Source organism: Cinclus cinclus, chromosome 2 (genome assembly GCF_963662255.1).
Source record: "Cinclus cinclus chromosome 2, bCinCin1.1, whole genome shotgun sequence".
Classification (NCBI taxonomy): domain Eukaryota; kingdom Metazoa; phylum Chordata; class Aves; order Passeriformes; family Cinclidae; genus Cinclus; species Cinclus cinclus.
The window spans coordinates 37,940,495-37,958,920 of NC_085047.1; the positions used below are offsets into that span (position 1 = coordinate 37,940,495).

The 18,426-nt window shown below is 39.0% G+C and overlaps 1 protein-coding gene across 2 annotated transcripts in view; it reads right to left on the minus strand.

Annotated features, from left to right (window-relative positions):
* The window catches only part of NOX4 (NADPH oxidase 4), a 98,033-nt gene that overhangs the window by 58,561 nt on the left and 21,046 nt on the right, over nucleotides 1–18,426 (minus strand). For both annotated transcript variants that reach the window (XM_062514223.1, XM_062514222.1), the window contains exons 9-11: nucleotides 14,641–14,869; nucleotides 12,491–12,655; nucleotides 12,298–12,360 (exon numbers count right to left, since the gene is read on the minus strand). In XM_062514223.1, coding sequence (XP_062370207.1) covers nucleotides 12,298–12,360; nucleotides 12,491–12,655; nucleotides 14,641–14,869 — 457 coding nt within the window. The remainder of the gene's footprint in view (nucleotides 1–12,297; nucleotides 12,361–12,490; nucleotides 12,656–14,640; nucleotides 14,870–18,426) is intronic.

Consider the following 18,426-nt stretch of genomic DNA (forward strand, 5'->3'; position numbering starts at 1 on the left):
GTGTTGTCCTGTCACTGTGTGCCTCTGAGGAGGTTAATTCTATTTTCTTCATTCGTCCCTCAGTTCAGCTTTCTCAGCCTCTCCTCATACTCAGAGATGCTGCAGTTCCTTACTCATCCTCATGATTCTTTCTGCTTCAACACATCCATGTCCCTCTTGTACTGGGAAGTCCAGAACTGGGCACAGGGCTTCAGATATATCACTGACTGGGGAAGGGTGACCTCTCTCCATTGCTGGAAACACCCTGCCTAATAGAGCTCAGGAAGCCTTTGCTGGTGGCTTTCTCTGCTGCAAGGGCACATTGTGTGGTCAGGGTCAACTTGGTGCTCACCAGGACTCCCTAGCCACTCTCTGCTGAGCTCCTTTCCAGACAGACAATTCCCATCATGTACAAGTACCTGTAGTTATTGCCTTGGCTAAATAAAGGTGTGCCAAAGTGGCCTCAGAAATACATCATGCCCTCTCTGAGGATGTGAACAAAACCAATTAAAATTATTTTGAAACTGTGTTTTGGCAAATAACATTTTCATTTTCCCCCTGCTGCTTTTAACCTGGGAGCCCTAAAAAACAATCCACTGTATTTTATTGAGGGGCTACATGCAGCCCCCTTACTCTCCCTTTATTGCTCAGTACACTGTCCAGTAGAAAATTATAAAGATTAGTCAATCTTAAAATCAAAAAAAAAATATTAAAACAACTTTATCTTAGGTCCTTTTCCTTAAATCAACCTTGTTTTCCAAAAAGGGAAATCACTGACTTGAATAGTCTGTAATGAGAAGGGAGAGTAGACATCATTAAACTAAAGGTCATAAATGCTTTTCAGTAATTCTTTCCACATTTTAAACTTGTTTGCTGCACTCATTTGATTAAAATGCTACGATACAAAAATTAACTGCTGCACATACTGTAATTGCATGAAATAATGTTCATCTTATTCTAACCTCAAGTGATCTATACCTTTAACAAGTGAAAGATTTTACAGGTATGAATATCTACATTTATCAAGTTATCTGAAAGCATTTGGCCCTTCTCCAAAACCAAGAGGAAGCCAATCCAATTCAGGTAAATTTAAGAGCTGTGCAGATTTACACCCTCAGAGAAACCAAACTATGTTCTTAGCATTAAAATTGAAGACTCTCCTCAGTTTACAATGCCGATTTCTGTACATATTTTCACATTCAACAAAATTATAGTACTTTATATGTAGATAAAATTTAGAGAACATAGGTTGTTCCACATATTGATGAAAAAAACAACTTTCCATATATTTTTTCTTCAAGCTAACCTGGAATACAAATGCAAGTTATCACACAGAGATTGTGCAACAATCCCTGGAGAACTTTATGTTTATAAACCACTCAATTAATTACATGCACCAGTACCCATAGCTCTACTATCTATCTCTATGCCAAGATAAACTGAATAATTTAACTAATTTTAATACACTGCTAGATAGATACATGCTTGAAATATATTTTATTTACCAATTTTCTATTGTGATCATGGATCTCTGTTGTCCTCTGCCTTGCTTTTATATGAATGCAAAGTGAGCAAATTAATTACTGCTAGATCATAGCAGTTCTACTTTATATCCACTGTATAATGGCCCCATGTTGCACCAGGGGAGATTTAGATGGGGTATTAGGAAAAATTTCTTCACCAAAACAGTGGTCAAGCATTGGAACAGGATGTCTTAGGAAGGGGCTCAAAAGATCTGGAAATGTTCAAAAACACATGCAGATGTGGTGCTTAGGGACATGGGTTAGTGGAAGGGACAGCAGTGCTGGGTTCATGATCTTTTCCAACCTGTGTGATTCTGTGATTCTATGCCAGTACAAAAATCTGGTCAAGGTGATAAGCAGTGGAGAAATCTGTGCATGAGAGCCCAGCACAAAGCAACTGAAAACTATGTTATTAATATCTGTGCTTCAAGCTTAGCGTATCCTGAGTATTTAACATCATTGTTTATCTACTCCCAGTCAAAAATCCTGTGCAGAACAAGAAATGAGACAAACCTTACTGAAGTTAGTTTAATGCTATGAAATACTACTCAGTATTTTAAAATACTCTTTTTAGGTGTTGGGACGCAGGGAATGGGGTGAGACAACAGCAAACTATCAAGAAAATAGAAAGTTAATTCTGAAATGTTTCCAGTTCTGTGCACCTCTACTACAAGAGCCGTGAAGCCTCTTTAGAGAGGTGTTAAGTTTTGATTACTGACTATCATAGAAATGCTAATGCATGCACCAGGATAACACTGAGGAATATCTGCCATCAGAAGAAAGGAGATGAAAGCAATGCCCAAGTTACATACTCCCAGTGGCTCTGCAATTAAAGCTCCTTACAAGCTCTAGTGGAGATACTGCTCTCAAGTAAACTGTGCCACAGCAAACATCACCTTCTGCATTTGGTGCTGCAGCAGGTGGCCTGAAAGTGACCAAAATTACAAAGAAGATCTGTGCTACAGCTGGAAGAACAAAGTGTCTGATTTGGGGAATTAAAAAGCTCGTTGTGGGATTTGTTTACATAAAGGGACGCTCCTTCAAAGAAGTCTTTCACTTTGAGGAAAAAGCCATGATATGATCCTAATAAGGATTTGCAGATATCCTGGCAGGGACTGCAAACAGTGCAGAGACGCTGTTTCCATGCTCCAGCCTGCCAGGGTGAACCAGCTGCATTGCAAACCCTGATTCACCAATCCATCCTTGCTCCAAACTCAACGAACCCTTACCCAGACCAAGAGAAACACATCAGAGACTCAGCATGTTTGGAAAAGAGGTAGATGTGAGGGGGAATAAAAGAAGAACTAAGCACAACCAATCTATTTTTCCTCCTGTAAAAAATTTAAGAAAAAAAAAAGAAAATTAAAGTTTTCAACTTTGTCAACTGACAAAAAAATATGAACCTTGGAAGCTCAGTAAACTGCAGCTTGTCTGGTTTCATACAGAACTGATACAAACATTCCTAAAATAATTCATTCTGACATTAGAAAATAGAGAGAAGTGATGACAAACACAGGCATGCTATACGAAGATAGCCAAAAAATGGTAGTTTGACTTCATCCTGACTCATAGGAGGTGAACTCTGCGACACTGGGCTATCCCTGTTTTAACTAATTAATCCAGTAAGGAACAAATTTCAGAGGAAAATAAAAAGTTACTACATGGACTAACTCTTTTAAACACATTTAAGCCTCAAAGGCTTGGAGGTTTTTTAAATGTCTCTATTTCTCTGTTTCATGTTATTTTACAAATAGGATTCTGGTTAAAAGCTTTTCCTGTTAGACACTTGGACTTAGAGCTATCCTAATGGAACTGGCAGACATCATAACATCTTGGATGTTGGGAAATCCTAACCATGGAGCATGATCTAAGTATCAGGGGTCCCAGGATGATCAAGGCAAGACCACCATGTGTCAAATCCCCATGGCTTCAATCAGAGCCCTGCCATAGCAGAGCCAACTCCCAGCAAGCAGCTGCAGTAACATATCCCAAACACTTTTCACTTTCCATTGCCATATACTCCTTGCTGTACAACCTCAGACACCTGCAGTCTAGCTAGTGGAAAAAACACACCATAACACTGCAGGATGCATCACTGGGCAGCTGCAGTTTCAAGAAGGATCATTCTGGTCATCTGGGGTCTAACTTCCTCTGTAACACAAACCACAAACCCACACCCACTAATTCCTCTGAGTCTGTAGTTCAGCATTTGCTAATTCATTCCCTGCAATCTCAGTTGTTAAATTACTCTGTGTTAAAAATTATCTTTGTTTTCTTTAGGTCTCAATCTATGAGATTCCTATCTATAAAATCTACTTGTTCCTTTCGCACCACAAGAAAATGCAAATTTTCAATGTAGCATTGTCTCAGGATTGCAAATAAACCAGTACTTGTAGAATGCACATAATATGGCATAAAATAAATTGTTGAATATATAATATGAGATGTCATTTGTTTTCTAGCAGGTCTGTAATAGTCCAACTGCTACTCTTTTGCTGCTACAGATGCACTACAAAGGTACACTTTTAGAGACTAATCAGCATTTCTTTTCCTCTGCAGCTCAACCAAGGAAAAAACTTGCTGACTACCCTTTCACCTCAGCATCCACGCTACACATCACAGAGTCACAGAATGCTCAAGTTGGATGGAACACACAGGGATCATCAAGTCCAACTCTCTATAACAGAGAAAAGTGTTTCAATCCTAGCAATATTCAGCCTATATAACTTATGCATCTCAAGTTGCTGGCTCTGGAGAAAAAAAACAAATCACAACACTTCAAGATAGTCAGGACGCAAGCCTTTGTCCCTGAAGGAATAAAAAGCAGAACAATGCTCCTGCACAAGGTTGCCTCTCCAAGGGCATATGGACACATTGCCAAGCAACAACGCACACAGCTAAAAAACAGCACAAAAAGGTCCAACCATCCCCAAGCAAAACAATGGGCCACTTCCAGGCTCACCACAACTGGCTCTCAATGGTGTTAGACACTCATGGGAAGAACAATTAAAGGATCAACAGGTTTTCCAGTCAGATCACCACCACCTTGACAAACTGCTGTGTCCCTCTGAGCTGCCCTAGTTCACACAGTGTTGCTAAGTGATTGCCAGGCTAAAGCAGAGAGCCCCACCAACCAGATGGTCTTAATTTTAGAAGCAAGAGGCAAGGCACTTAATTTCCTTAAATATTTTGTCCACATGTTAACTGTATTTACGCTTAAAGCTTGTGCTCAGGTTTTGTTTTTGTTGTTTGTTTGGGGAGGGAAGGCTGTCATTGGTCATTTTTGTTTGTTTTATTTTAATGTTCTCCTGCAGTTCCTAGACCTTGCTCTAACCTAACAGCTAAACTAGAAGCACTATGGGAGAAAACATATTTCCCTGCTGAAGTCAATAGATGCATATTATGTATTGTAAATTGTATTGTAAATTTACTTTCATCGAATCAAAAACCCCAAACTGATTATTAGAGGGATCTGCCACCTTCTGTTTAAAGTATCTGCTGAAGGCAAGCTTGGAATTTAGCGAACTTGAGTGTAACAATTCCTGTGTTCCCATCTCACCAAAAGAGTCAGATTTGAATTTTTAAATAAAAGTTAGGGTTTATGTAGAGTTTTTATACAGATCCCACAACTATTAATCCCCAAACCAAACAAACAAGTCTAAGGAAGTACTAAAGACATCTGCAATATCAATCTATTCTATTTTTGTTTTACTTAAATTCTTCATCAAACAGCTGCTAGATATTCTACTTCTATGAAGGGCAGACAAGCTCTAGGGATTTCTTGAGTTTGCCAGCAAGATGCTTCACAATTTCCCTAAACGCTCTGCAAATAATCTCATAAAGACAAGTTTCATAACTATTTGCACAAGATATTTAACAAATCTTATTAGAATGTCATCATGTTAGACTTTGTTTTTATTGTATTTATATGCCAGTATGAACTTAGCTCTTGATGTCCTTACGTACTTTTTACTCGGGCAACCTTCCAACAATTTTTTCATTTTTTAACGAAGTGTTTCAGAATTTGGCCCCTAGGCTTTTCCTGTTGTGGATAGTTTATTTCTTAAGTTTACAGTGCAGGGCACATGTTCCTCCATCATCTCCTTATGCAGTAGAAAATTTCTTGCTTAGAGAAGCATAGAGCTAAAACTTCAATGCTAGACTGTTAAGTTCTTCACAGATTTTAAATGAACCCTGGACTGTCCAGGGATAAAGACAATTCTGGGTCTACAAAACACTGGTTTTCTTTTACAAAGCAAATGTGCTACTTCTGATGTTGTTTACACTGAGTATAAAATTTGCTGAGACTTTTCTGACAAGGAATCAGGCTTAAAAACATAAAATGTACAGATTGGGGCCACTACCTTGCAATCACATCATGTCTAAATCCAGATACCAAATAGACTTTAACAGAGATGCAGCGGTTACAAGGAAAACTCACCCTACCAAAACAAAAAAAAAAAAAAAAAAAAATTTTTTTAAAAAATCCCCTTATGATTAAGTAATAGCTCTGAGACTTTCAGGTACAGTATATAACTTGTAATGTACATTCAGAAACTTCCCAGGTAATTCTTCTGTCTACCCTGAGATGGTTTATGGATTTAAGAGTTCCTCTGCCTGGGATTCAATATTACTTTATTAATTTGGATAATCAAGCGCGTATTCTTCTTTAATAATATATATTTGGATTTGAGAGGATCTCAGTATCTGCATAGGCAAATTTATCCTCTCTTAAAAACTCTGTTTTGACTTGTTAAAAAATGCACACAATTCTATCCTCCCTCTGGAGTTTTCTTACTCATACAGAACCGTATGTGGAAGGAAAGGAAGAAACATGTTGCATTACAAATCCTCCTGATGTGATCTGCTTCAAATTAACCATCTGCTCAAATAAATGGAGAACCAGCAAAAGGGCAGAACTTCTTGGAGCTTTTTATTACCAGACCCCTCCAGTTTCTACTTCAGTGGGATTTAAAAGCAAATTAAATGCAGCACCAAAGTTGGTGAGGTTAGAGCACACTGTGACCCAGGACAAAATCTCTAGTTTTAAAGAATGCTTCAAACCGCTTGTTGCCAGTATTTGATTACTACTTAGCTGTTGACCAGAACAGGGATCTAGACATTGAATGAAGAGCCAAAACTCTCTGGGGGGTCTGAAGAAGCAGATCCCCACATTATTAATAAAGCATTTATTTAATAAAGCCCTGGAGTCTCAAGGCTGGGATCTTTGGTTAGGCTTGTTTCGATTTGTTGCTTTTTATGTGCCACTTCTGAGCCACTTGTCTGTTTTAACTCTTACTCATGAAGCTACTAATCAGTGGATATGCAGAGAATCTCTTATACAGACACAGGAAAAGCTCAGAAAGTGTTTATACAGGCTACTATGCAAGGCGTTTAAATATCAACAGGAGTATCTTTAGATGCATGTGTGTGTCAACTGAAGAAAACAAAAAGGCAACAGAGGAAACTTCAGGATATTCAGACTTGAGCCCCAAAGAGGAAACGGGCATGACAGCAGCCAGTGACAGCCAAAACTGTCAAAACATTGGAATAACAGATTACTTGATGCTGCAATTATGGATGTTTGTTGCAAAACAGAATTTTCCCAAACCAAACCAAACCTCAGATCTGAGCCTTCTCCAAATTTAAAAGGATTCACCTCTTGTCCTTATTTCAAGGTCTTTTGCAGTCTAAATTCTAAATTAAGTGATGTAATGATTTCCTACCCTCCTTTGCCACAAGAAAATCAACACTACTGAAATAACAAGGTTACCGAGCTTTATGAGCTGCTGGCAGTAGACACCAGTCTTTTGATAGCCAAGTGGTCTAAACTGCATCTTGTGAGAGTTCGTGCTTTGACTCTGTAGTGGATTCAGCAGAGACCTCATGAGAGAACCCAGCACATCTTCTGAAGCACTTAATATCTGCAAAACACAAGGGCTATTTCCATGAGGATTACTACTAATCACTGCTTGCTAATGCAAGAAATTCCAGAAACATAGTAGAAAAAGTGACTTCGGACACTAGCAGATTCTATATAGGACTCTGCTTCTGATGCCATTCTTAACAAAAATAAATAAATAAATAAAATGGAAGCATGCAGTCATGGATTCAAATCTGCTGCAAATCATCAGTAACACAGTTAAGTGTCTGGAAAGAGAGGGAACTCAACACCAAGGGGAAAGTGTATGATGGAGATGGAACAAAAAGTAATGCCACTGTAAATTGCAAGCCTCAGTCTCTTCTTGCTCCTACAGGTTAAAATGAAGAGCAACCAGAACAACGTTGAAGGAAAAGAACACTCTACAAAACATTAAAAAAGAACAAAGGTCTCTAAAGATTGATTTAGACAATTACATTTAAATTGCATTCCTCAGCAGAGCAGTTCCACACTTTCCTCCAAAAAGCATAAAGAAATGTCAGTCTCAGGAAGTAGAGCATGTTTCTCTGGATGGTCTGATCTCCAGACCATACCTTGTACTTGATCTGAAAGACAAATCTCTTTTAAAGAGTTCATCAAGGGGAAAACACACAAAAATAATTTGTCCATTTATAAACACTCAACTGAAGTATTTATATACAGCACGTAATTCTACCTACTAGAGATGAAAATATCTTGGAACATGAAAATATCTTATGTTCTGCTCAAATTCAATTCTAAGATGGAATAATGCCCTACCTAAAATAAGTAAATTGGACACGAGCGCATACAGGACTGAAAATGTGACTCACACTGTCTTACACAGCACAGTAACAGATACGTACAGTTGCATAAAAAAAATCAGTGAAAAAAAAACAATCATAAAACATGCTAAAAAAACTTTGTGGCAATGAAATCAAAGCAATGGAGCAGTGAAGACACTATGGCACACTGTGAATGTGAATGGCACACCATGCACTACCTAGAACTGTCCAGCAGGTCACTTGCAGGAATCCCAAATGTTGGGCCACCTCCCCATTACTTTTCCCAGACCTCCCAAAGACAAGGAGTCACACTAGTGAGTACAAAGTCACTAGTGAACAAAAAACAGTGGAAACACACTTCAAAAATGGAAATCACACTGCTCATGAGAAAAAACTGGTATTTCCAAGTGTCTGAATTTCAGAATATACAAGTGACACTACCAGAGGGTTGAGGTGGGTGATCCTCCTTTGTTTAGCACTGGTGAAGCCACACTTTGAGACCACACTTTTTACACCACTTTGAGTATAAAGTGCTGGTTCTTCACCACAAGAGAGACATGAACATACTGCAGAGTCCAGACAAAGGCCATGAAGATAATGATGGGACTAGAACACATGTCCCACAAAGTAAGTTTGAGAGAGCTTCAACTGTTCAGCTCTCACTTCTGGAGAACAGAATGCTCAAGGGGACCTTATGAATGTAAAGCACCCAAAGGCAGGATGCAAAAAGAATAAAGCCTATTTATGCTCACTTGGTTACAATTCAGAGCTCCCTCTGGCTCTAAACACATGGGATCTTTGCCAGAATGGAATGGGAGTGGGTTCAGGGCCTTTACACAGCCTCCCTGTGTGTTCCTCCACCCTGGTGTTATGTAAGAAACTGAGCTAAACTGTAAATATTTCACAACCTCAGAAAGGGAAGGGACTAGTAAAATATCTCCACAACTCCTTCATGCTGACTCACCCCTTCCCTTCCACTTAAGGTTATTACCCACATTTTGGAGTACAAAGATATGCCTGAAATGGTCATTTCTTGTCTCTTAATCATGCTCTAGGCACAGTGAGACATTTCACCAGTGTGAACAGGACATCACATAGAGCCTGGAGACAGACTTTTTAGTACGGCCTGTTGTAATAGGACACAGGGTAATGGTTTTAAACTGAAAGAGGGTAGATTTAGACTAGACATAGGAAGAAATGTTTTACAATGAGGATGGTGACACAATGGAACAGGTTGCCCAGAAAGCTGGCAGATGCCCTATTCTTGGAAACATTCAATAACATCCCTGACTTGGATAGGACTCTGAGCAACCTGATCTAGGTGAGGATGTCCCTGCTTATGGGGGGGGGGGGGGGGGGGGGGTTGGGCTAGGTGGCCTTAGAGGTACCTTCCTACCAAAATATTCTGTGATTCTAAGCAGGACAACAGTGCCAGGAAGAAGGCTGCAGTCTTCCCCCCAGCTCTGCTGCAGTCATTGCTGAGGTCATGCTGCAGTGCACTTTCAGCACCTGAAGCCACACACACCTTTCATTAATTTCTTTCTGTGGATCTAAGCCCCCCACCCCATCACCAACCTGGAAAAATAACCCAGGGAATATGATCATTCGATAAAAGGAGCAGCAGTAGTATCCCAGCTTGCTTGGTAACTACAAGTAGGTCAGATTGGAGTGGAAAAACAACTGAGTTAAGCTTTTGCCTACAAATTCTACCAGTATTGTCCCATGGCTGGCATCATATCAAACAACAAAAAAGCTTTCTAAGCAGGACATCAGTCCACGGCGTATTCTCTTATCTAGAAGGACATGTGGAAATGTGTCCCCCGCCTAGGCTGGGTAAAAAGATTGTCATAGATCTAGACACTTAGAATCCTCATTATGCTGTAAAAGTAATTTACCTAATGACAGCCTTTCTCCAGTAGAGTTAATGTTGCAACAAAATACGCTTGTGGCAACTCAGTGATAACTTCATATCTTGTAATAGTTAGAAAATATTGAAGGATATGCTGTTATGCTGAAGGATATCACCACACTTAAAAGTGTAAAACATTGAGCATGAACAGAAATTGCCTAGTCTAGTATTACATACCTAAAATACAATGCATTGTGCATGAGTGGAAATTGCTAATTTTAATGTTAGATATTTAATACATGGTTGTAAAACTTATACAAACTACACGTTATCAACTACAATTACATATTGAAAATATACTGCACATTATCTGAATATAAATGACTTACTTATGTTCACTAAAAAAAACTCAAATTCACAACAAGAGATCTATTTTCCATAGCTCCTAGTGCTAGAAGTTGATGTGCACAAATAAGTTTTCATAACGTGCATTGTCATACTCTGCCATTTTAAATACTGGAGGAAATTCTCAATTCATGAAAGGAACCTGACATCTAATCCAACTTCATCTTATGATCTCACCCAGTAGGTCTGTGTCAGCAGTCTCTTCTCTGACAAAAACTCTCATCTGAACCAAACTAATTTTTTTTTATAACACTATTTCTAAAAATTAAAACCAAAAAATCCATTGTTTTAGCAGTGTCCTAATATAAGAAGACTAAATCTTTTTACAGCTTCCAAGCTGTGCATTTACTAATAATAATCAAATTATTGCCATCATGTTAATTTTGACTGAGATGGACAGTGAGAAATGAGGAATATGATGTTTTAAGATTCACATTTAAATGAGATGTGCCCACTGGTACAGACCAGCACTATAGCTACACCAGGGCAAAATGAGTGGAAAGAGCTACCTGAGACTTAAACTAAGTTCTTGAAATTTATGTTCCAATCACTAATGTAAAAAAAAAAGTAAATAAATACTGACTAAACCATTTTGCATAAATCCATTTATGCATGTAATTTTTCAGCATCCCCTATGAGGTTATCTTTTTGCACGATACAGAGGACAGTCTTAAAAAGTGACTACTTCCATTAAAAACAGGTAAATAACAAATTTCTCTGGTTTGTACTGGTAAAGCAAATAGCCATGAAAACTCTGCCATTAGTGCTTCACCAAGCTATCCAGAGGCAGCTTCCCTTAAGTGAGATTAATTTCTGGAAAAAAATTGATTTTGGGTGGAATTTAGTGTGGATTCTCCTGTGACTCCTAGCTCAGCATACAGATGAGTAAATTAACAAAACAAAATAAAACACCCCAAAACCCCGAAGAACTGGACCTGGTTGTGCCCTCTGAATATCAGGTAGCATAAAAAACATCCCAATTGCTTCACAGCACTAGCTATTACTCTGTAGGAATAAACTATTGGTTATCAGTCCAAAGAAAGCAATCAAACATGAACATTTATCTCCACAGTCTTCTTCAAGAAGAATGTCCAATTCAGGCAATTCAAAAGCGTTTACTCCTATTGGAAGGAAAAGGCTTCCACTAATACTCTACCTCAGACTCTCCTTTTCTAACAATATAGCCAGTAAATACAGGGATTTTTTTTAGCAGAATCTACCAGGTCTCTGCACTATGTACTCCCAAAGAACTTCAGGTCTATTTATACACAATTGCATATTATTCCAGTCTTTCCACAGGTTTCAGTTCCCATTCTAGACCAACTGAGTAAGTAGTATTCCTAACACTGTATGACCTCATTGATGTATCACCTTTAGTCATCAAAATATCTCTTTATAAAGCAGAAGACAATTTTAGAAACTTATTTTTTTAACTTGATGTTTTTCTAACTTCGAAAGAGGTAGTCACAGAAATGTGTTTTCATTGAAAAAGAAAGGTGGCAAAAGTCCATTATAATTTGTGCCCCTTCTGTATTAAGGTCTAGAAATATGGCTGAAACTTCTTTTATAAAATAACTTTCAAAATCACATGGATTTTATTGATTTATTTATTATTGGTTTTCACTTGTGGAAGACTTTTTAAAAAGTTCTCATTTTCCTTTCCCCAACAGGGGAGAAAATTAAATATGTATTGAGCACTGTCACACATAATAATCATGCTATTTCATATTCATTGGTACCCTCATAAATGAAACATGAGCTCTGCTGGAAAGAACTGTCACCTTGAGAGAAACAAAGACCATTTGCTTACCAAATATAAATAAAAGAGAAAGTGCAGGAAAGAACACTATTTCTTACCATTGTAAGAGTGAATGGATGGCTTTCCAGGGCAGACACTCTCGGACAGTGGAGAATAACATACTGAAATAAAATAGTAGAGAGGATACATTCAAAACATTCAGTGATGGGCTAGTACTTATAAAGTGATAGTCATCCCTACAGACAATGTTGCACGAAAGCAAAGTGATTTTTTAGCGCCACATTAACTCACCTGACCAGGCCTTGCTTCAAAGTCATCTTTCATCATCCTAACTTCAAGGACATTGGAGGGGTGGCTTATTACAGAGGTTATAGTGACCGGTTTATTGCTGCGGATGTAGCGGTACAGCCGCTCCACACAGTACAGGCACAGGGGTCCAGAAATCCAGAACCAGGTCTAAGGGAGAACAGAAACATGTTACCTCAGAGACTTTTAACTTTCTGATTTCTATTTTCACAGCTACATGAGTGCCTTCAGGATCTCACTTCACATCTAACATCCACGCCTCTCTCTACGTGCGGAAACCCAAGAACTTTCTGAAGCCTTCAACAGTCTAACCAGCAGCATCACCCACAAGCACAAGAAATTTCAATCACAAAACTCATCAGGAAAAAAATGCTAATGACATCAGTTGTTACCATGTTATTCTGGTTTTAGGTAGTTAGATTGCAGCTGGTTTCAGCAATGAAAGGAGCAATACCTACACAGGCCAGAGTACTACACAAATGGTTAACATTTATGGAAAGATGCTGTCTGACTTGCAGTGTTATTTAACCTTCTTATAGCCATCTCAGGTTCAAGTAAAAGAAAGCTGCATTCCTGTGCTGTAGAAATTATGCTGATATTAAACTGGTGTAACATCATAGACAAGAGAGAGAAATGAGCACTTCTGAATCAGTCTATTTGCTCCCATGGAAGAGGTTTATGCTAGACAGAAAATGCCCTGGAAATGCCCATTTCTCTGTGCTGACTATATGGGCAGTCCTGGGTGACTACTCCAGATGGAGACATTTGCAGCTGCTCAGCTAAACCCCATCCTAAGAGTCAATTACCAATAGCTTATGGCAGACTTATCTACTAATTCCACATCTGCTCAGTCATTCAAGCTGTGGCACTGAAGTGCCCTCAAGTCTCATCCATCTTCCGTCCCTTCCCAATTTCTGACATTACACATCAAAATCTCTTGCAACTAGCAGAGCATTTACTTTCAACAAAAAAGCCTTACAATTTTCAGTAGCTCACAGCTTTTTTTTTCTTTTTATAAACTTGGTATCACAATATTTCCAAATCCAAAAAAGTCCTGGAGTGTTTCAAAGCTGTCAGAAGAACACCAAGTAGCCATTTCCTTCCATGACTCTCTCCCATTAATGGCTTTAAAGGAGGCATCTTAAGCACTTAAGAAGACTCCTTGCTGTCCTGTGGGTCAGAAGGAGCCAGCTACACACTGATGCTGATAATTCAGGAGTATTATCATAACAAAGTACCAATCCAAAGAGCTTTGTTAGATGAATTCAATGTAGAATTAACTGTTTCTTGTTAGGATTACATGCTCCACAGAAAAATGGGTTCCCAGTACAGCTAGAAAGGGGGACACATGTTCAACAGAAAACAATGATGATAATAATAAAGAGAAACTCCTGTGGGGTCTGTTATGGGACCATCTTGAATGGTGGGCCTTGGACTCATCAACTCCATATTTGCAAGCTTCCTCAGGCTACTTGCCAATACAGCCCAGCTCATCTTTTCTCAAAAGAAAAGAGAAAATTATGGATGAAGAAAAAGCTGCTGCCATAAAACAGAAAGAAACAAAAGGAAAATGGAAAACAGAAAAAAGGCTTTTCTGTCCCCACTGTCATCATACTCATTTACCCATGCCACATATAAAACAAGCTTGTCTGCAAACAACAGACTATAAAAGCCAAACCACAACCAACTGCAACCCAGAAATGAGTATTAGGACTTGCATCCGCATGGTAAAAAAAGAGAACAAATGGAGCTTGATTATTTCAATTAACTACTGCCACACGATGCTTACAAAAGGACCTTACGAAATGTTATATAAATGTTTGCTCTGAAATGCTATGCTGTAAAATCACATTTTTAGCAGCATCAATACATCTCTTACGGTGTTCAAAAAAGAACATTGCAGCCAATCTCTTGACATTTTTTTCACCCTCCCTGTTCTATGCATCACACTGTAATGAACTTCAGGGTTAAATACAGATTGTTTTTTCCCCACCAAACCTTTGAATGCCTCAAAAGGTTTTAATAATATTTTCCATTATTAAAACATCTGGTCTGGAAAAGCAATAATTAGTGGTTATGGCTGACTGAAAGGCTTGGCATGGCTTTTAATACCTGAAATGTCGGATCATACAGACCTCTGGGAAGTGTGACTGGAACTTGGGCTCCTCGGAACAAAGTCTCATAAAGCCATTTTGTACAAAGGGTTCTGGTACTGGTAGGTCCTCTGGGAAAGGCTCAGTAGTATAGTCAGGAAACAGCTCCTCAAAAGCCTTTGACACAGTCAGATTCTGTCGGAGCGTTTTGTTAGGATTAAAGCAACCAGGAGGGTGTTCCTCTAAGTTGGTCTGGTACTTGAGCACTCCCCTACAGGAAAATAAAAATAGTAAAGACACTCAAGTAAATAACAAACAACTTATCTTCATTCAGAGAGGACTTCAGAAAGCCGTCACAAGCCTCGTCCTCTGTTAAAAATTTTATTCCATTTGCCTTCAGGACTTTCAATGAGATTGAAACTTTACAACAATAGAGCCTTCTGTCACTAGAAGGAAGGTTTAACTTTTCCAGCTCACTTGGCACTCCCCCACTGAACAGCCTCAAGCTTAATACTGCTTGAAAGGGAGAAAATATTGTGGGGGCCTTGAAAAAAAAATTTAAAATCACATTTCCAATTCAATTACACACAGGCTGTTTTCACTCATCCTCCCTACAGTCAGCAAGCCCTGTTTTCAAGGCAATCTTGTAGCAGAAGTGGCCTAAGTTGCCAAATCATAAACTGCAGGAATGTTCCCACTACTTGGTGTTTATCATACAAATAGGTTTGCATACAAATAGAAGGAAAAAAGAAAGCCCTGCAAGATAGCCAAGGAACCTTCCTTGCAAATTATTTTATGAGGTCCATCCTTATTTTATTTTTCCTTAAGCAAAGTTAAATTTACAGTAAAATGAAGTGAGAACTTTGAAGCTGCAGTTAGAAACTGAAGAAAGAATTGGAAACCTAAGACGCTCTGGGGTATCTCAGCACACAAATGAATCACTGAAAAAAAGGGAAGAACAGATAATAGTAGCAATAAAATTCCTTAGAAGTACTACTTGTTTCCAAATCTAGATTCGATGACAGTAAAACCACAAGGAAGAATAGGGAAAAAAAAAAAAAAAAGCTGAATGACACCTGTAGAGGATGGTGCTGGGTGGGAAATGAGGCTTACTGAGAAAATGCCCTGTGAGTGCCAAGCCTTATTATGAAGGCTCAGCTCAAGTATGCAATCAAACATAAGGACAGGTGCTCCCCCCTCCTCTCCTCAATATACATACAGCAGCAGCAACAGAGTTTAATTCAGAAGAAAGAGAACCAAGACATCTGCAATATTCCCAACCTAAATGGGCTCTGACAGGCTGCTGGCAATCATCCCTACCAAAATGCAGTTCTGACAGCTAGTAACAAGCTTCCTACATGGTCCAGTGAATCATGTCAGCTTGGAAGTTAAGCCTGCTCACTCTTAAATTCCACATCTGACCCTGGGAGAATTGCTTGGGAAGTGTCCTTGCACCTACACCCATGTTTCTGCTTGCATTTATTGTTCAATCATCCCTATCACTTGCATCTGGCATCACTGCTGGTCACCACATATTGGCAAAGTGACAGATACCCCTAGCATTATGCTAGTTCCCTGCTCCATAAATATTATGGTACCTCATGGATTTAGCTGGAAATCAAAGGCATTGCAATATTTTTCCAGTGAACCTTGCGTGCCAGTGACTCCCACAGCTTCTCTCTTCTCAGGTCATCCTGAAAGAGGATTGCCTTGAAAGTAGCTGCAAACATGAGCAGTGATCTCTAGTGATCTCCAGTGATCTCTAGTTAACCAGTCTCCAGTGATCTCTAACTTATTACAAACATGCTAGCTGAGACTCAGTCAGGGATTAATTACAAAGCTGCCTGTTAAGAGCAGCTCAGTAACTCTCATTTCTGAAGGTGTCAAGGAAAAGTAAGTCTTACACACCCAAGACCACTGCCCAGAAAGGTTGAGCTCTCCACAAACAAACAAATCACTAACATATGACAGATGAATCACATCACTTCATATATTGCTGAGAAGTGGTTGGCTGCCTGAAGGATACTGTAAGAACATACCTACAACAGTTTGAAACAAAACAAGAATGCAGCAATACTGTGGAAATACTTTACTCCTAAGACAGGTAAAACCTCACTCAACCTGCCTGCACAGTTCAGTCACAGGAAATGCCTTGCTCTGTACAGTAACTGGCTATGCATCTGCAAATCTCTAAGACATCCCACACAGGAGTAATTTGGGCATCTAAGCATGGGCATCTAAGCTTCCTTTATTCTCAAAAGAGATCATGGAATAGTTTAGGTTGGAAAAATATCTCTAAGATCACAAAGCCCAACTATTCACCCAGCACTATCATGTTCACCACTAAACCACATCCCTAAGCACCACATCTACACATCTCCTAAATACCCCCAGGGATAGTGACTTTATTGCTTCCCTAGGCAGCCTGCTCCAGTGCCTGACAACGCTTTTGGTAAAGAAATTTTTCCTAATGTCAAATCTAAATCACCCCTCATGCAACTTGTGGACACAGCCTATTGATCTTTAATGGAGCCAGGAATCAGTCCAGTTCACCTGAATGTAGATCTCTGAAACAGCAAACGACATGAAGCGTCCCTCAGGCTCCATTGGCTGTATTTAACAGAACTCATTAGACCATAATGGGAAAGATACTGAGAAAACATGTAGAGACCTACATTTAGGCATCTTAAAGTTGAACTGACTCCCACTCTCCATGACTCATTCCTCTCCCACTTCTGACACTCAGTTCTTTCAGATTTGCACTAAATACCTTTGTCATTCAATACTAAGGAGGCTGCGTACCAGAATATGCCTGTTCAATGCTTGCTGTATTACTGCAGCCTTGGTTTGCAAACTCAGTAAATGGAACATGGTTAGGAAAACAATGGGCAAAGGATAATACCGGGAAGGAGATTAATTAAACTGGACATGAAAAATACCCCTAAGGCAGTCACTGGAACAGATTGCCCTAGGGAGGTCAGAGGATCTCAGTCACCAGATGTTTTAAAGAATTTGACAAACACTTGTCAAGAATAATTTTAAAAAAGTTCATCCTGGCCTAGAATGGGGAGAACAGGTAAGATTCATCTTCCCCAGCTATAAAAAAGTGCTATGCCGCTGAAAAAAAAAAAAAACAAAGAACCAAAAAACCCCAAACCAGAAAAACAAAGAAATCCAAGCAAACCCCCCAAACAAACAATAACTCCAAAAAAACAAACAAACAAAAAAAACCCTATCAAACTCACTGAGAACTAGAATTGTGTGCAGAAGTTTCAATTGTTTTGAACTCATTATTTCTCAAATAGCATATTTTATTCAACAACATATTCCTACCATGGTCTTGCTCGGCCTAATTCCCTTTCCACGTTTACTTTAAGCAGCAGGGCTCAGTGTCACAAATCCAAGCACCCTGTGTTTCAGTGGATATTTGATGACATGAAGAAATAAACCTCATTCAAATACACCTTCCCTTTTCCACACTCTGCATCTACATCCACCGAGGAAACTTCAGAGATGTTAATGGAATAGATTTTCACAAAATCATAGAATAGTTTGGGTTGGAAGGAACCTTTAAAGGTCATCTAGTCCAACCCCCAATACATGCAGACATATGTCATAACTTCCGGAAGATGCTTTACCTTGCAAACCTTTGTTTGTGCCTGATACATATCTGACCATCAGCTTCATGGCACATAAACATTGTTCTGATGTTTTTGAAAAGAAGAATAACTAGCAAGTTTGTAAGCAAAGAGAAAGAGGTAATTAGGGAGACACCATCCCTTCCCTCTCCTTTGGAATCAAAAAGGAAGGCAGAAAGGAAAATGCAAG